Source organism: Priapulus caudatus, unplaced genomic scaffold, assembly GCF_000485595.1.
Source record: "Priapulus caudatus unplaced genomic scaffold, Priapulus_caudatus-5.0.1 Scaffold125, whole genome shotgun sequence".
In the NCBI taxonomy this organism is placed as follows: Eukaryota; Metazoa; Priapulida; class Priapulimorpha; order Priapulimorphida; family Priapulidae; genus Priapulus; species Priapulus caudatus.
Window position 1 is genome coordinate 72,895 of NW_014577186.1, and position 13,652 is coordinate 86,546.

Here is a 13,652-nt window from a genome sequence, read left to right on the forward strand (position 1 = left end):
CCTTCTCCCTTCTCCCCTTCCTCCTTCTCCACCAGCTTCTCCCCTCCTCCTTTCGTGACGTCACTTCCAGCTGTGAAGAAGATGGTGAAGGAGGAGGAAGGGGAGAAGGGAGAAGGTGGTGGAGGTACTACTACTACTACTAGAGCTACAACCATGTGGGCCTGGGTTTGTCTATATTCAGGTCGGTACAGGAAATAATTTGCATATTTTATCACGTGGTTTGTATTATAACCAATCGGTTGTAATCGCGTGTTCTAGTAGTAGTAGTACGGTACTATACCAGCATAGCCCGCTTACATTATGTAAACAGTAATGTAAGCGGGCTATAGTAGCCAGCGGCAGTTAATGTAAGCGGGCTATAGTAGCCAGCGGCAGTTAATGTAAGCGGGCTATAGTAGCCAGCGGCAGTTAATGTAAGCCGGCTATAGTAGCCAGCGGCAGTTAATTTAAGCGGGCTATAGTACTAGAGCTAACACTAACAGTAACATGGTAAATCATGATTGTTGCATTTCACTGTGGCGACGGCGTTGTACTGTACGCTCTCAATCTCATAGTCATACTTAATACGCTGTTGATTTTATTTCTTACTCGAAGCCATCGAGTCCAGTGTACTGATGTCCATACAACGTTCGGCATTGAATCAATGCCGTCGGACGGCATTTATTAAATATTTTACCTACACTACTACAACTTAAAGAAAACACATGTCGAATAACGGCTGCCATCTTGACGAATGCCGATCGCCGATCGGTTAGAAACAAAACCAGCCGCCGAGGTCAGATCAAATCTATAAAAGAAATAAAGTTAATAATCTAATTAAATTGCCTATCATAGCAGATAAATTAAACGAGACACTGTATTTTAGAAACCATATAACTAATAGTAGTTATACTCGTACCGTACGTGTGACTATATCAGTATATGGTGTCTGGTTTTCTAATCTAAGCCAATCACACAATAGATTTTGTTTACACCTGGCAGCTAGACTGGTACGTGCTCGACAGTTCCACTCGCGTTACATTGAGTAACGTCTGTGTAACGCGAGTGGAACTGTTGAGCGCGGACCAGTCTACCTGGCAGCGTGCGACAACAGAAACACCATCCACACCTTCCCAATTTGATGATTTTCTTTCCTTCGAGTAATGCTTCCATAGAGATATAATATGTATATATATCTATGTTAGTAACTTATGGAGCCGTAATATTGGCGCCGTTATCACTAGCGCAAGTTTCATGGTTCCGGACCATAAACTTGATAAAGAAGTAATTACATTTACAGTTTACTTATTCAATTCATATTTGTGCATGTGTAACACAAAAATATTCTGTTCTTCAATGTGTTGTACTTGTAGACTTAAATTCTATAAGAACCCTGGTCAAAGCACAGGCACTTGGAGCGTTTCAATAAAATATAATGGATTAATGCTAAATAAATACGAAATCTATTTACTACCAACGTCGTAATGTTTCTCTACTCACTTTCATCTATTATTGCCGACAATTTTCTGTAAATGCCGTCCAAATGCTCATCTGCAACACACTCACACGTTGGCTGGAGCACGCTAGCTGCTGCACACTGACAAATATCAGGGTTATCCAAGAGCACATAGCCTGGCGGCTCGCCAGGCTATCGACGAGCCCCACCATCCTAAAATGCACCCGGCCGCCACTCTAAATATCATAGCCGCCATGCTAAAATTTACTAAAAAATGCTAAAACTAGGACCGTAAAGGCAGCCCCGCCATGCTATAATGAAAAAGCTTGGCGAACCCTGAATATATATATGTATCGAAGTGATTATTTTCCCGGCAAGCCGGACAACTAAGCCAAGGAATCAAACTAGCTTCTCCGGCAAAAAGCAGACTCTGCCGCTGCGCAAACCATAACCAAACCATAAAACCATAACGTCCAAACCTGAAGTAAGGGTTAGGGTTGCAGCGACTGGATGGCGGCGGCGGCTCACAGGCGGAATACAGCGGCGGCCGGACACTTCAGTCTGCCAGAGAATTTAACTATGATTTTCAGCACTGCTTCTACGGCAAAGCCGGAGAAGCAGTGCTGAAAACGTACATCTGTTTCTCCGGCGCCGGATATCTAACAAGAAAATTTGTTCTTAATTCTCCAGCGGCCGGAGAACTAACAATTGTTTTCACCGCTGCTTCTCCGGCTGCCAGAGAAATAATACCAGCTTGTATGTATATATATATTTATGTGTCAGTGTGCAGCAGCTAGCGTGTGGTGTACTTGTGTGTTGCAGCTGAGCATTTTGCATGTACAGGTAATGATTTTAGGTGAAATAGAGTAGAATTTGGTAGTAAAATTAAAAATACATTTCGTGTTTATTTACTTTTTTTTTTATTGAAACGTTCCAAGTGCCTGTCTGTCAGAGTAGCGTTTAAATGGTAGGGTTTATTCCCGGTTGGCCTACGAGCCCATTTCGCCTATGGCAAAATTCCCATTTTGCCTACAGCAAAATTCCCAGTTGGCCTACACCCATTTCGCCTACTCCCAATTCGTCTACACTAAAATCTACCCTATTCCCATTTCGTCTACGATCGCGGATCGGTTTGTTCACTAAATAATCATTTATAAATAATAAAATATGGTTGGCATACATAGGAACCAGAAGAAAATATAGGTACAAATAATGAGAACACAACTTGACAAAAATGGACAAAAACAAGACGAAATGGGAATATTGCCGATTCTGACAGTAGACGAAATGGGAGTAGGCTAACTGGGATATGTTACCCGTTTATTTTTATTTTTTATTTTTAACTTAAACCACCATATCTTAACTTTCGTCAATGTCTTTAAAAAGTACACTAAATTAAAAATTAATTTAGTTAAATTTTTTGAATAAATTTTGTGAAAAAAAATTCTAGCAAGAAATATGTCATTTGTTGTCAGAAAGGCGGGACAAAACGTCCTTTAACCGAGGGTACACACCTGGTTTTGACTGTTTCTCACTATTTCCTTGCCCACTATACTAAGATTACTTGACTACATCTAGAGTAAAGCTCTACGCATTATCGGCACGGACGGCACGACTGAAACTGAACAACCCCTCTCTTCAACATAGATGTCAGGTAGCTGCTGCAACTGTCCTCTATAAGATGCACATCAGGCTGTGCCCTCCAGACATGAAGGTGATGCTTCCTCATCCTTATGTGATTAGACGGTCAACTCGTTCTATAGTCTGTCAGTGCCGAGTCACGCTCTCACAGAACCCATCTCAAGGACCAATTCTACTGGCAGGATCGAGGTTCTTCCACACTGCAGTCCATGTCTGGAACAACCTACCAGACAGCGTAGTTGGAGAGATCAGCAACAACGGTGTTCTGTCCTTCAAGAGACGTGTGCATCAACACCTGCTGCTGACGCCATGATGAAGCTGATAGCACTCTGTCATTCCCCTATTGCTGCTGTGAACCATTGATTGACTTATGAGGATATGTCTCTTATAGTGCGCTGCTGCCTATACTTGAATTTGGCTTTTGTCTCACCTTATGGGCTATTGTTCATCATAGCACATTATAAAATTTACATAGCACATTTTTTTATGTGCTTGTACCTCTTATAAATAAGTGTCATTGACATTATCCGCGATGATCCATGGAATCTCGTTGTACACACTTAAAGAGGCCGTGGCTAGGGTGTTACTTTTTCCCTGTGTAAGTAAAGCATATAATATATATTTATGATGTGAGACAAAGGCACTGGCCCTGGTGGAACTTGTTTATGGTGAACAGTTTTTAAATGCAAATATTTTGGATAGCTCCTCTTGTAGCCTATTGCATTCATCTTGGATAATCTATGCCGCTCTTATTATAGTTGTATAGCAGCCATAATTTATGCATATATGTATTTGGAATTTGGATCTCCACAGTAGTTTACATTTATATGCATATATGTCGTACAGATAACTGTATACACAAAATGTCTGTAAAGGTCTGTATAGTATCTTCAAAACGAAGTATCATACACATTTCCATGAAAGTATGGTAAATTTGAATATTCTGGCATGCAAAATTGAATTGGCAGTTAAGTTGATATATAACGTGGCTTTAACGCTGTAAAACCGCGAGTTCCCAATGTTGTTAACGTTGTCCGTGGTGCTCGTATGGTGTTCGGCCACGGGCAAGGAACTCTACTGTTATTACTACTCATCCTTTGGAGTAACGTGTATCATGAACGAATATATATAACGAATATGTAATTAATAATAAATATAATAATAATAATAATAAATATATAACGAATATATAACGAAACGTATATGATAAGTGAAAGCAAAGCATTGATCAAACTCTGGCCCTGTATAATTGGTGATGAATTGCATCACAGCGCGGTATGCCATAATGGAAAGTAGCACTAAAACTAGTTTTCCCCCAAGCTCATATATAGTCACCCATTAATGACTTCCTTCGAATCTATTCTCCTTGAAGGAAATTGCATATTCACCACTGCCATCGCTGGTGATCTCATTTCAAACGCTGTGTGCCAAATGTAGAACCTGTTCCACAGGGCAGCGTGCACATTTCGCTTCGCACATTTCGCTCGGCTCGACATTTAATCGCATGCCCACTCGTGGCACCCGCACCACGGTTCAGTGACCACGTGGGGGGCAAGCCAGCGCACAGGTTTTCTAAGCCACAGAGTATAGCTGCCGTGTAGTTCCGTCACCTCGCTCCACCATTGTGCATTGGTTTGTCCCGCAAGTCGCCAACGTTTGCTTCTCTCGTTTCTCGCCACCAGACTAGCAGCGCGTTCGCTGTCGTCGCCGGGGGACATCTGTGAGCGACTCCATGTCCGGCAAAAAGGAGCGAGAGAGGGTCGTCGTCCACAAGCAACAGAGGCTCTGTGATATGGCACGGAAGCGCGAAGAGAGGAGCATTAAATCGGCACACAGGCGCGAGCGGGCGGTGAAACTCGGCGGCATGTGGTCGTACTTTGACGACGACAACAACTTTGTGAAGTTTGCCAACCAGCTGATGACGATGGGTCTGTGTCTGCGCGAGATACCGGGAGATGGGTGAGTGTGCGGTGACTTGTGGTGCATTTGCAAGGTAGGGAAGTAATGTCGTCCCTACTGTGTCAAGCGAAAATGACAGTTATATTAAATCATGTATGGGAGGTGCATGCGTTATCGTGGTAGTCTGTCTCATTTCATACTCTGAATAATATTGGCATCTACCACATCCTGCATTCCACTCTGAAGACTGCCCACCCCGGTCACTGCCCACGTCAGTCACTGCCTGCCTCAGTCACTATATCCACCTAAGTCACTATACCCACTGCCCGCCTCAGTCACTATCCACCTAATTGAGTCACTACCCCCTGCCTGCCTGAGTCACTGCCTTCCTTAGTCACATGCTTGCCTCAGTTGCTGCCTACTGCAGCCAATGCCCACCGTGCCTGTTCTGTCAATACTGTTGCGTCGCTGTTACGTATATAGTATATACTGTTTACCTGATTTACCTGGTTCCACCCCTAACCTGTAGGTTTGGAGTGGATCGAAGGGTAGGAAGACTACTGTCTTGTATAAACCCCCATCCTTACATATTCATCCACATGGCGTTTGAAAGAGTTAATAGATTTAGCTTGTACTGCTTCTTCTGACAGGTTATTCCAGTGATTTATCACTCTAAAACTGAAAAAATGCTTCCTTAACTCTAGTCGTGCACGCGGAGTGAACAATTTGAGGCTATGGCCACGAGTACTGTTGTATTCGGATCTTGTAAAGAATTTTGTTGGGTCAATTAATTCGTAGCCATTCATTAGTTTGAAAGTTTCAATAAGGTCTCCTCTTAGTCTTCTCTGTTCCAGTGTTATAAGTCTTAGTTTCTCTAGTCTTTGTTCATAGGAAAAAAAAATTGTATGTTGTACTATTTCAACTCACTGCTCCAGTCACAGTCGCTGTTGGTACAAATGGGGTGCACAACAAAATCTTTTAACTGAAGAACAGACACTTCGGTGTTGGTGTACAAATTTACTGCAGTTGATTGCGCATTCTAATCAACCAGCCTTATATACCCGAATACTCCTCTACCGTTATTGCTGGAAGATGTAACACTCATTCACGCACGCATCGGTGCCTGTGATAACAAAAGCAGTGTATGTATGCGAGTATATATATATACGTAGACATAATAGTGGATGACAGCACTAGGGTGTGTGCCCTTACAATATATTTCCTGTGTACACTCATAACATTAGTCGGTTTAGGTATGTCGCAGGAAAAAAAGCAACTACCTGTAATTTATATTTATAAAGAATGTTACAATGGTACATGACATAGTCTGTACATTAGTCTGTCTGACATTAGTCTGTCAAAGCTACTGTATCCACGGGATTTCGTTGACCTTTCTGCTTGAGTTCCCATGTCTACCATAACTGAGAAATGCTCTCTTTCTGCAAGTAGTGCCAAAGGTACAATGAATTCACGTATGCCAGTAGGTAAGGTACGTGCCAGGAAGTAAGAATGCCTTTGTACCCAATGGTCGCCGACTCACCAGTGCGTGTCATGAAAATATTGTGAATAAACATTCTTGAAATACCTCATCGTGATCTTCTGCAAGCTAATAGAAAGACTGATAAAGCAGCTCCGTGGCTATATGAGACAATGACTGCATGTATCGTCATAACTGACCATCTCTGTCATGTTGTCATTGCTTGTAAAACTGTGTTTGTACAGTCGTAGAGCCCTGGTCAGGTTACCTATATACTTTTATACTTGCAAGGTTAGAGTTTTAGCAGTCGAATCAAATTTCGCTACATATCTTATTTTAGGTGCCATATAGTCTTCAATCTTCTGTTAAATACCCCCAGTGTCTTATATCAAATAACGACGAATACTTAATGTAATCGCACACAGGTACAGAACTATACAAGCCCCATAAAAGCTTCACCAGCCCTCACGCCGCGTGCAATTCGCATTCTCATTTCGTTGGAATCTTTAACCGTGACTCAAGGCAAGGCGACATTCTTTCACGTCTTTGTAGTTTGTCGGGGAGATTAATCTGGATGATACTGTTTGATCAAGTCACAGTACATCCATTAGCCTGGAGCTACCCAGTGCGTGCGATAGAGCCCGCCTACACATTTCTTCCTCGCATCAGTCACGTACGCGCAGAATTAGGATATTTGATTGATGAGGATGTACAGAATACACAGAGTGGTGCAGCTTGCAGCTATAGTGAATGGACTCTATGGAGTCATATTGTGGAGAATAGAATTGCTGGCCAGGTTATAGCAGCTCGATCACTGCTAGTAGTGGTGTGTGGTGGCAGTGCCTTTGCAGCCTTTCATATGCTGCATATATGTGGTAGATATGTCTCGGTGCATATGTCAGCATGTAGCCTTGGTGCGGATGTTGGCAACTGTAACCCTGAAGCGGGCTGGTCGTAGGGTTTTAGAGAAGTACCAGTGTAAACTCAAATGTGGTTGAGGGATGCAGGGTCCCGGCAGCGAAATTTTTTTCCCCACGAGAGTTCCGGACCCCAGCCAATCAGCGCACTCCATTTCACTCGACTTCCTCGAAGCAACAATGTAAAATTTATACACCCTAACCCTAACCCTAACACTAACTATAATCCAACCAGGTCCGTCTTATATAGACACCATATATTACAAAACACTATCTGTGGTGGGTCCGGAACTCTCGTGGGGAAAAAAATTTCGCGTCCCGGCACGTCGTGCGGGTTGTTTTATAATACGCTATCGCTTTAGCAGACGTTCATGGTTGGATAACAACTACAGTAGGCCTACTCTTCTTGCTGCTGGCTTCTCTGCTGTACTTTTATGTTAATTTGCTCTTATTGATTGATTAAAGCCGCTTGCCCTGTCCTCATCTGTGCCCATTTTTATATCTTTATCTCTTCTGCTATGCAGCGCGTCACGTGATATTCCTCGTCTGTCGTTTATCGAGAGTTTTTCCTTCGACGACAGTTTGGCTTCAGAATGACTATATCGACCTACGTTGCCGGCAAATGTAGTTTTAGTCTACTTATTGTACTTTCACTTTTAGATCAATGGTCTTGTGGTTTCTGTACTGAGGTTTGGCAATGGATCTCAAGCCGGCCGCTCGAGCAGGGTGAATTCATGTTGATGGAGAGGTTACGCATCACGTGACTGATGACGCGCGGCGCGATGCAAAGAGATATTATGTGCGGATTTTCAGATGAAAACGATATGGAAGTCTATGCTCCTATCCATCGCCGTCTCGTCTCGAGTCTTACTCTGTACGTCCTCTGAAGTGTTATACAACAAAACTGCAGACGCCATGTTACGCAAAGCTTTACTTCAACTAGAATCTCCTTACTGAGAACATCGCTACAGTTAGATACTGTAGACCGCGGCGCCTGCTAGTGCGTGCAGTTGCGGCGCGGCGAAGAGAAAGTGCCGTAAATCCATCTATAGTCAGTTAATCTCCCCCGGCCGTGAAGATCTTCCTCCTTTTACAGCCGCTCTCCGTTCCTTGACCCTAATTTGCGCTCGCAGCCATTGTTGTGTGCGTGTGCCGTGCGCATTGGGTTGAGTCCCTTTGTATAGGCACCTGTACGGATACTCTACGTCTAGCCTTGCATGTGATCAATGTGTTTGGCTAGCAATCAACGGTGCCATCGGGCAGGGGATTCCACGAGTGTCTGCTCTTTGTTTTTCTCTCTCTCTCTCTCTTTCTCTCTCTCTCTTTCTCTCTCTCTCTCTCTCTCTCTCTCTCTCTCTCTCTCTCTCTCTCTCTCTCTCTCTTTCTCCTCTTTATCTCTCTCTCTCTCAATTTCGGCATAGTCGTCCCCTTCCTCCCTTTTCCCCCACCACTCTTCCCACGCCTATCCCTCCGCCCCCTACTCATCTTCTGCCCCTTTCTCCCATCTTGCCTCGCTTTTCCTTCCTCCCTTCTCTCCATTATCTCCCCGGTACGTCGCGTGATGTAGTCTGAGAATAAGATTAGGGGCCTCGAGGTTTGGACTCGGGCCCCTAGGGGTTTGCGAAATCTTTGGGAAGTAACTCAGTAATTTTATATCTACTCAAATGTGATTGACTCTATGTACAATTAATGCAGTTGTCTCCGTCCATTTCCCATTCGTCTACGATGTCTTTTGCCATCGTATAGATTTCGGCTGGCACCAAAGTTCATTTCAGGGCTCAATTCCTTTCGGGAACACCCCGTCATTTACTCTACCCCTCATCTCTTTATTGATTACTGACCCTATCTATACAACACCCTACCCCCTTCACAGCACGTGCGACATAACGTTCACTGTACACTTCTACCTAGCGGTCCCTCTACCAACCGCCAGAAATATAATGTACAACGTGGATGTGGTATTATTGCCTTGCCCTATAGGTAACCACTATAGTGGTACATTGTATGTGTACCGCGTTATATGTGTAAATACATTGTCCATTGATAGTGGTTAAGTAAAAAAAAAAAAAGTATCTACGGGGTGCGATCAAAAGTTCGGTGACACTTCGGTCACTATTATTGAACGTGTGATTATTGGTGATGTTTGCTGGCGGAGTAATGCGTAGATAGACATGCACGTGTATTATAGGTTAGCTCTGAGGTAATGCATGCTGCATCCGTTGGGGGTTTCTAACTCGAGACTGTATAGCGACGTACCTAAAGTTACTTGAGGCGTATATTTCAAACGGCTCTTTGTGGCAACAGAATGAGGAGTGGATTAGAAATATCATAAAGAACATCCGATATATAGTCTGAGCAGCATGTAGTCTGAATACAATTGTTCATGGCACCCTACTGTTAGGCTATCTCTTTGAACCGCTAAGAATCAACGATGATGGGGACTTTTAGTAGAGGACTAGAGCAGCGTGTGCAGCGAGGACCGATGTAGTGTCGGCGTCACGCATTCATCGTCATTGATGCCTATACTCGACTATACAATTGACTGTACTATTGACGACTATACGATTTCTCGGTCAAGGATGCCCACTGCATGGTGCACGCGTGTAGTTTAAAGTTAGGTATTGTTACAGTGGCGGTGTCTCCTTCCTCCAGGCCGCTACCGCTGATGCTGTTGCCGCCGCCGGCGATGCTGTTGCTGCTGCTCTGTTTCTTTCAGCCATACACGCCGGCTTTCCATGCTCACTGTCGCGGCATCTCACGGTTAACTTATTTACGGCACTTATCAAGTTTACCCACTGTCGCTGACATATATTTATTTATTGTTATGGGCACGGCGCCGTGCGTGCCTGTGTTACCATACCGTATGTGCATATTGCGTCGTTACATTGCGGTTACTGCTACAGGTGAAGCATTTGATAGGCTGCGGACGGCTAGAGTGTAGTTATCTAACTGGAACACATTTTTATTCGTACCGAAAATCTGAAGGCGATTATCGATAAATATATCTGTGAGATACCCTCGCTGGGTGATTTGTACGTCTTCTTTGCTCTACTCGGCATTTGTCTTACATGGTGATTAATCATGGACTCGATTCATTGATCGCTATAGATGTAATCTTCGCGAGTGTTGTTCGTGCGCTAGCATCATTCCACAGGCGATTCTCACGATGACACGCCTGTACGAACGATATGCCCGCTCTCCCAAGAATGACTGTATCACTCGCGGAATAGACAGGTGTAGAGTGTTGCTGTCAGGAAGGATTACTTCCATCCCTTATCCGCGGGCTGAATGGTCTGTGTTAGGGTGGGGTCTATGTTTTGAGCACCATCTTACATGCTGTACATACGCGGATAATTATCTAGTAGATATGGGTACTGCAATAAAGGCCGGGCGATTTCAATCATACCAATAGCTAATAATAACTTATAAGGTAATAATAAGGCATTAGCTCCTAGCCATACGTAATACCCATCGCAAGCAATATGATAGCTATATCTTTTGGTGCCCGTCTGTCGGTTGTCGGTCCTGGCAATAGGCTGTAGTTGCATCAGCGAACGAGGTACATATAGCGGCATTAGCAGGTGATCGGAGATCGATCGATCGACCTGTCACACGTCATGCATTGAATGTCATTCTATTCTTAGTTTCTTACTTATAATACTGCTGCATGCACCAAAATCTGGATGCCACTGCGCGACCGCATTGTGTGTTTTTTACGACTCGATCTTCGACTTCAGTGGAAACCATTAATAATTGATACTGGTTGTGTGAATTTTAGCGTGACGCTCGCTCTACCTAGGCGTCTTTTAGCGGCGCTGGAATGTCGAACGAACGAGTGAGGGAGAATGACTACTATATTATACTCAGCAGCTAGGACCAGCTGTGTGTTGCGGAGAGATAACAGATATTATTGGTGATTAGCAGGTATAGCAGCGGGAACAGGTACGCCGTGCTCGGGCACGTAATGCTAGGACCTGTCATCATCGCACAAGGAGGTTGATTGTCGCTCGGTAATGGATGTACTTGGGTTGTTAGTGTGTAGTAACTTGTAAGTAGCAGGGGCCGGAGGAGTAAATAAGGGCCCATTACTCACATGCAGGTACAGTCAACTCTCATTCCACTAACTTACGGTTTTGAGTTGGCGAGTTCTCTCGATCGCTCTCGCGCGCGCTCTCTATCTCTCTCTCTCTCTTTCTCTCTCTCTTTCTCTTTCTCTCTCTCTTTCTCGCTCTCTCTCACTCTCTCTCTCTCTCTCTCTCTCTCCCTCTCCCCTCCCTCTCATTTTCCTTCTGCCTCTCCCTCTCCATCTCACACTCTATCCCCCTCTCTCTCTATTTAGGAAAGTTGTCTCTGATATGCTTTTATCGTGCGATTATGAATTGGGAGGTCTTCTCCTTACATGGTGGTTAATTTGGTGCTGCGCACATACAAATTTTTTTTTATAGTGGATAGCACCCCTCGTAATTGTGCTCATATTACGTAATCTCACCTGGAAGTCAACTTTAGCCCGATGTATATGTTTGCGCGTATAGCTTGTATAGATACATTGTATTAGTATAATAGCAAGAGCTAATAAATACCACTATTATTATTATTATTATTATTATTATTATTATTATTTATTAGCTCTTGATAATAGTGATATTGCAAATTCTTCGCGATCACTTGTATGTAAATAAACGACAGTGTGTCGTTTCGTGTTAGGCAGAGTTATGGTTCCGAATGCAATGAAATGACCCTAGTGTAACGTTGATGGTTATTGCTAGGTGTAAACATGCATGCTGCACTAGAGCTACAAGTGGAATAACACAACGATGTGTTAAGGATACTCTCCACGTTGTGCATGAAATTTCATCGATTTTTCGTTTTCAACTTTATTCGATGGCTAACACTATGTGCCACCTGTGTACATGCTAATTTCTCCATATAACGGTACATGTGAACTGTCAGAGCGTTTTTGCTTACCCGCGTACATGTGTAGTAAGCAGCGGCTGACGTCATTATGACGTCAGAGACATGATACAACCATGATATTAACTAAGCCGGTATCATTAAGCGTCAACCCTGCTACAGCTGTCATTGGGAGTGTCTATATTCAGGCCGGTACGGGAGATTACGGTACGCATATATTTGCTAATATATTGACTAATCGTGCGTCAATAAACTCAATATTCACAGAGAGTATAGCTAAGACATGTGTCTATAGGTATCTAGAATTTTACATCACTGCGTGTCGTATCTGTCACCCATACGGCATCACTGCGTGTCGTATCTGTCACCCATACGGCATCATTATGTGTCGTATCGATCGGACAGGCCCGGACGGTCATGCTGCTGGCGATCATAGTAACCCTGCCCACGCGCCTGCGAGCGGTAGCGCTGGTTGTACGCGCCACTCGGCTGATAATCCTGACGCTGCTGCGGCGGCGGCCTCCGCTCGAGTATCGGCGTCGTCACGATCTCGGCAATGTCCACTTTCGCGACGTGGTCGCCCTCCGCTAGCGCCCTCTCCAGGTGCGAAAACTGCGCGGTGAGCTCCTCGCGTTGCGCGCGCTCCACGGCGGCGCGCACGCGCGCGAGCGTCGTCGCGCACACCTCCTGGCCGCGGCGCGTCGCCGTCTCGGGCACGTCGCGCTCGATGACGTATCGCAGCACGGGCAGCGCCTCGTCGACGCGGTCCAGGTCGGCGAGCGCTATCAGCTTCAGGTTGCGCGTCGTGATGTAGTTGACCTCGCGCAGCGTGAAGAGCACCTCGAGCGCGGCTGCGGGGTCGCCGCGATTCAGCGCGAGCATCGCGAGGAAGGCGATGGCGCGGCGCGGCATCGGCCGGCCCGTCTCGCCGCACTCGCGCGCCAACGCCGTCGCCCACTCGTACGCAGCGGGCGTGTCCATGCGGTAGCAGGCGGCGAGGCAGAGGATGATGCAGTCGCGCGGGTAGCGTGCGCGTTCCAGCTCACGCCCGCGTAGCAGCTGGTAAGTGTCGAGCACTTCCTGGTAAAGCTCGTGCTTATAGAGCAGGTCCATGAGTATGAAGAACGAGGACACCTGCGCACGGAGAGAGAGAGAGACAGGCGAGTGAAGTTGGCATGTGATGAAAGAAAACGCACCGCATTGACACCATACACATGCATACACCAACACGCACACAGTCACACCTGTTGGTACACACCCCTATAAAATGAACATGTCTAAGAAAACAAAATGCAAAAGGACACTTGTTATCATTTCCACTGAATGACAATTATATATTATTCTTCTATTTTCTATTCCTTATGTTCATTTT

At 44.9% G+C, this 13,652-nt stretch overlaps 3 protein-coding genes across 6 annotated transcripts in view; 1 reads left to right on the forward strand and 2 right to left on the reverse strand.

Moving 5' to 3' along the window:
* Positions 1–4,492, reverse strand: part of LOC106805710 — a 12,489-nt gene extending 7,997 nt beyond the window's left edge. Inside the window, exon 1 of the mRNA XM_014807413.1 lies at positions 4,412–4,492. Within this exon, the coding sequence (XP_014662899.1) occupies positions 4,412–4,488 (77 nt within the window). The 5' untranslated portion in view covers positions 4,489–4,492. The remainder of the gene's footprint in view (positions 1–4,411) is intronic.
* LOC106805729 (pentatricopeptide repeat-containing protein 2, mitochondrial-like) overlaps positions 1–13,436 on the reverse strand; it is a 22,301-nt gene extending 8,865 nt beyond the window's left edge. The window contains exon 1 of the mRNA XM_014807438.1: positions 12,616–13,436. Within this exon, the coding sequence (XP_014662924.1) occupies positions 12,662–13,393 (732 nt within the window). The 5' untranslated portion in view covers positions 13,394–13,436 and the 3' untranslated portion in view covers positions 12,616–12,661. The remainder of the gene's footprint in view (positions 1–12,615) is intronic.
* LOC106805728 (OTU domain-containing protein 3-like) overlaps positions 1,075–13,652 on the forward strand; it is a 25,274-nt gene continuing 12,696 nt past the window's right edge. The window contains exons 1-3 of one of the 4 annotated variants that reach the window (XM_014807434.1): positions 1,083–1,165; positions 3,014–3,149; positions 4,759–5,035. In XM_014807434.1, the coding sequence (XP_014662920.1) occupies positions 4,809–5,035 (227 nt within the window). In that variant the 5' untranslated portion in view covers positions 1,083–1,165; positions 3,014–3,149; positions 4,759–4,808. The other 3 variants (XM_014807435.1, XM_014807436.1, XM_014807437.1) reach the window with 3 other exon arrangements.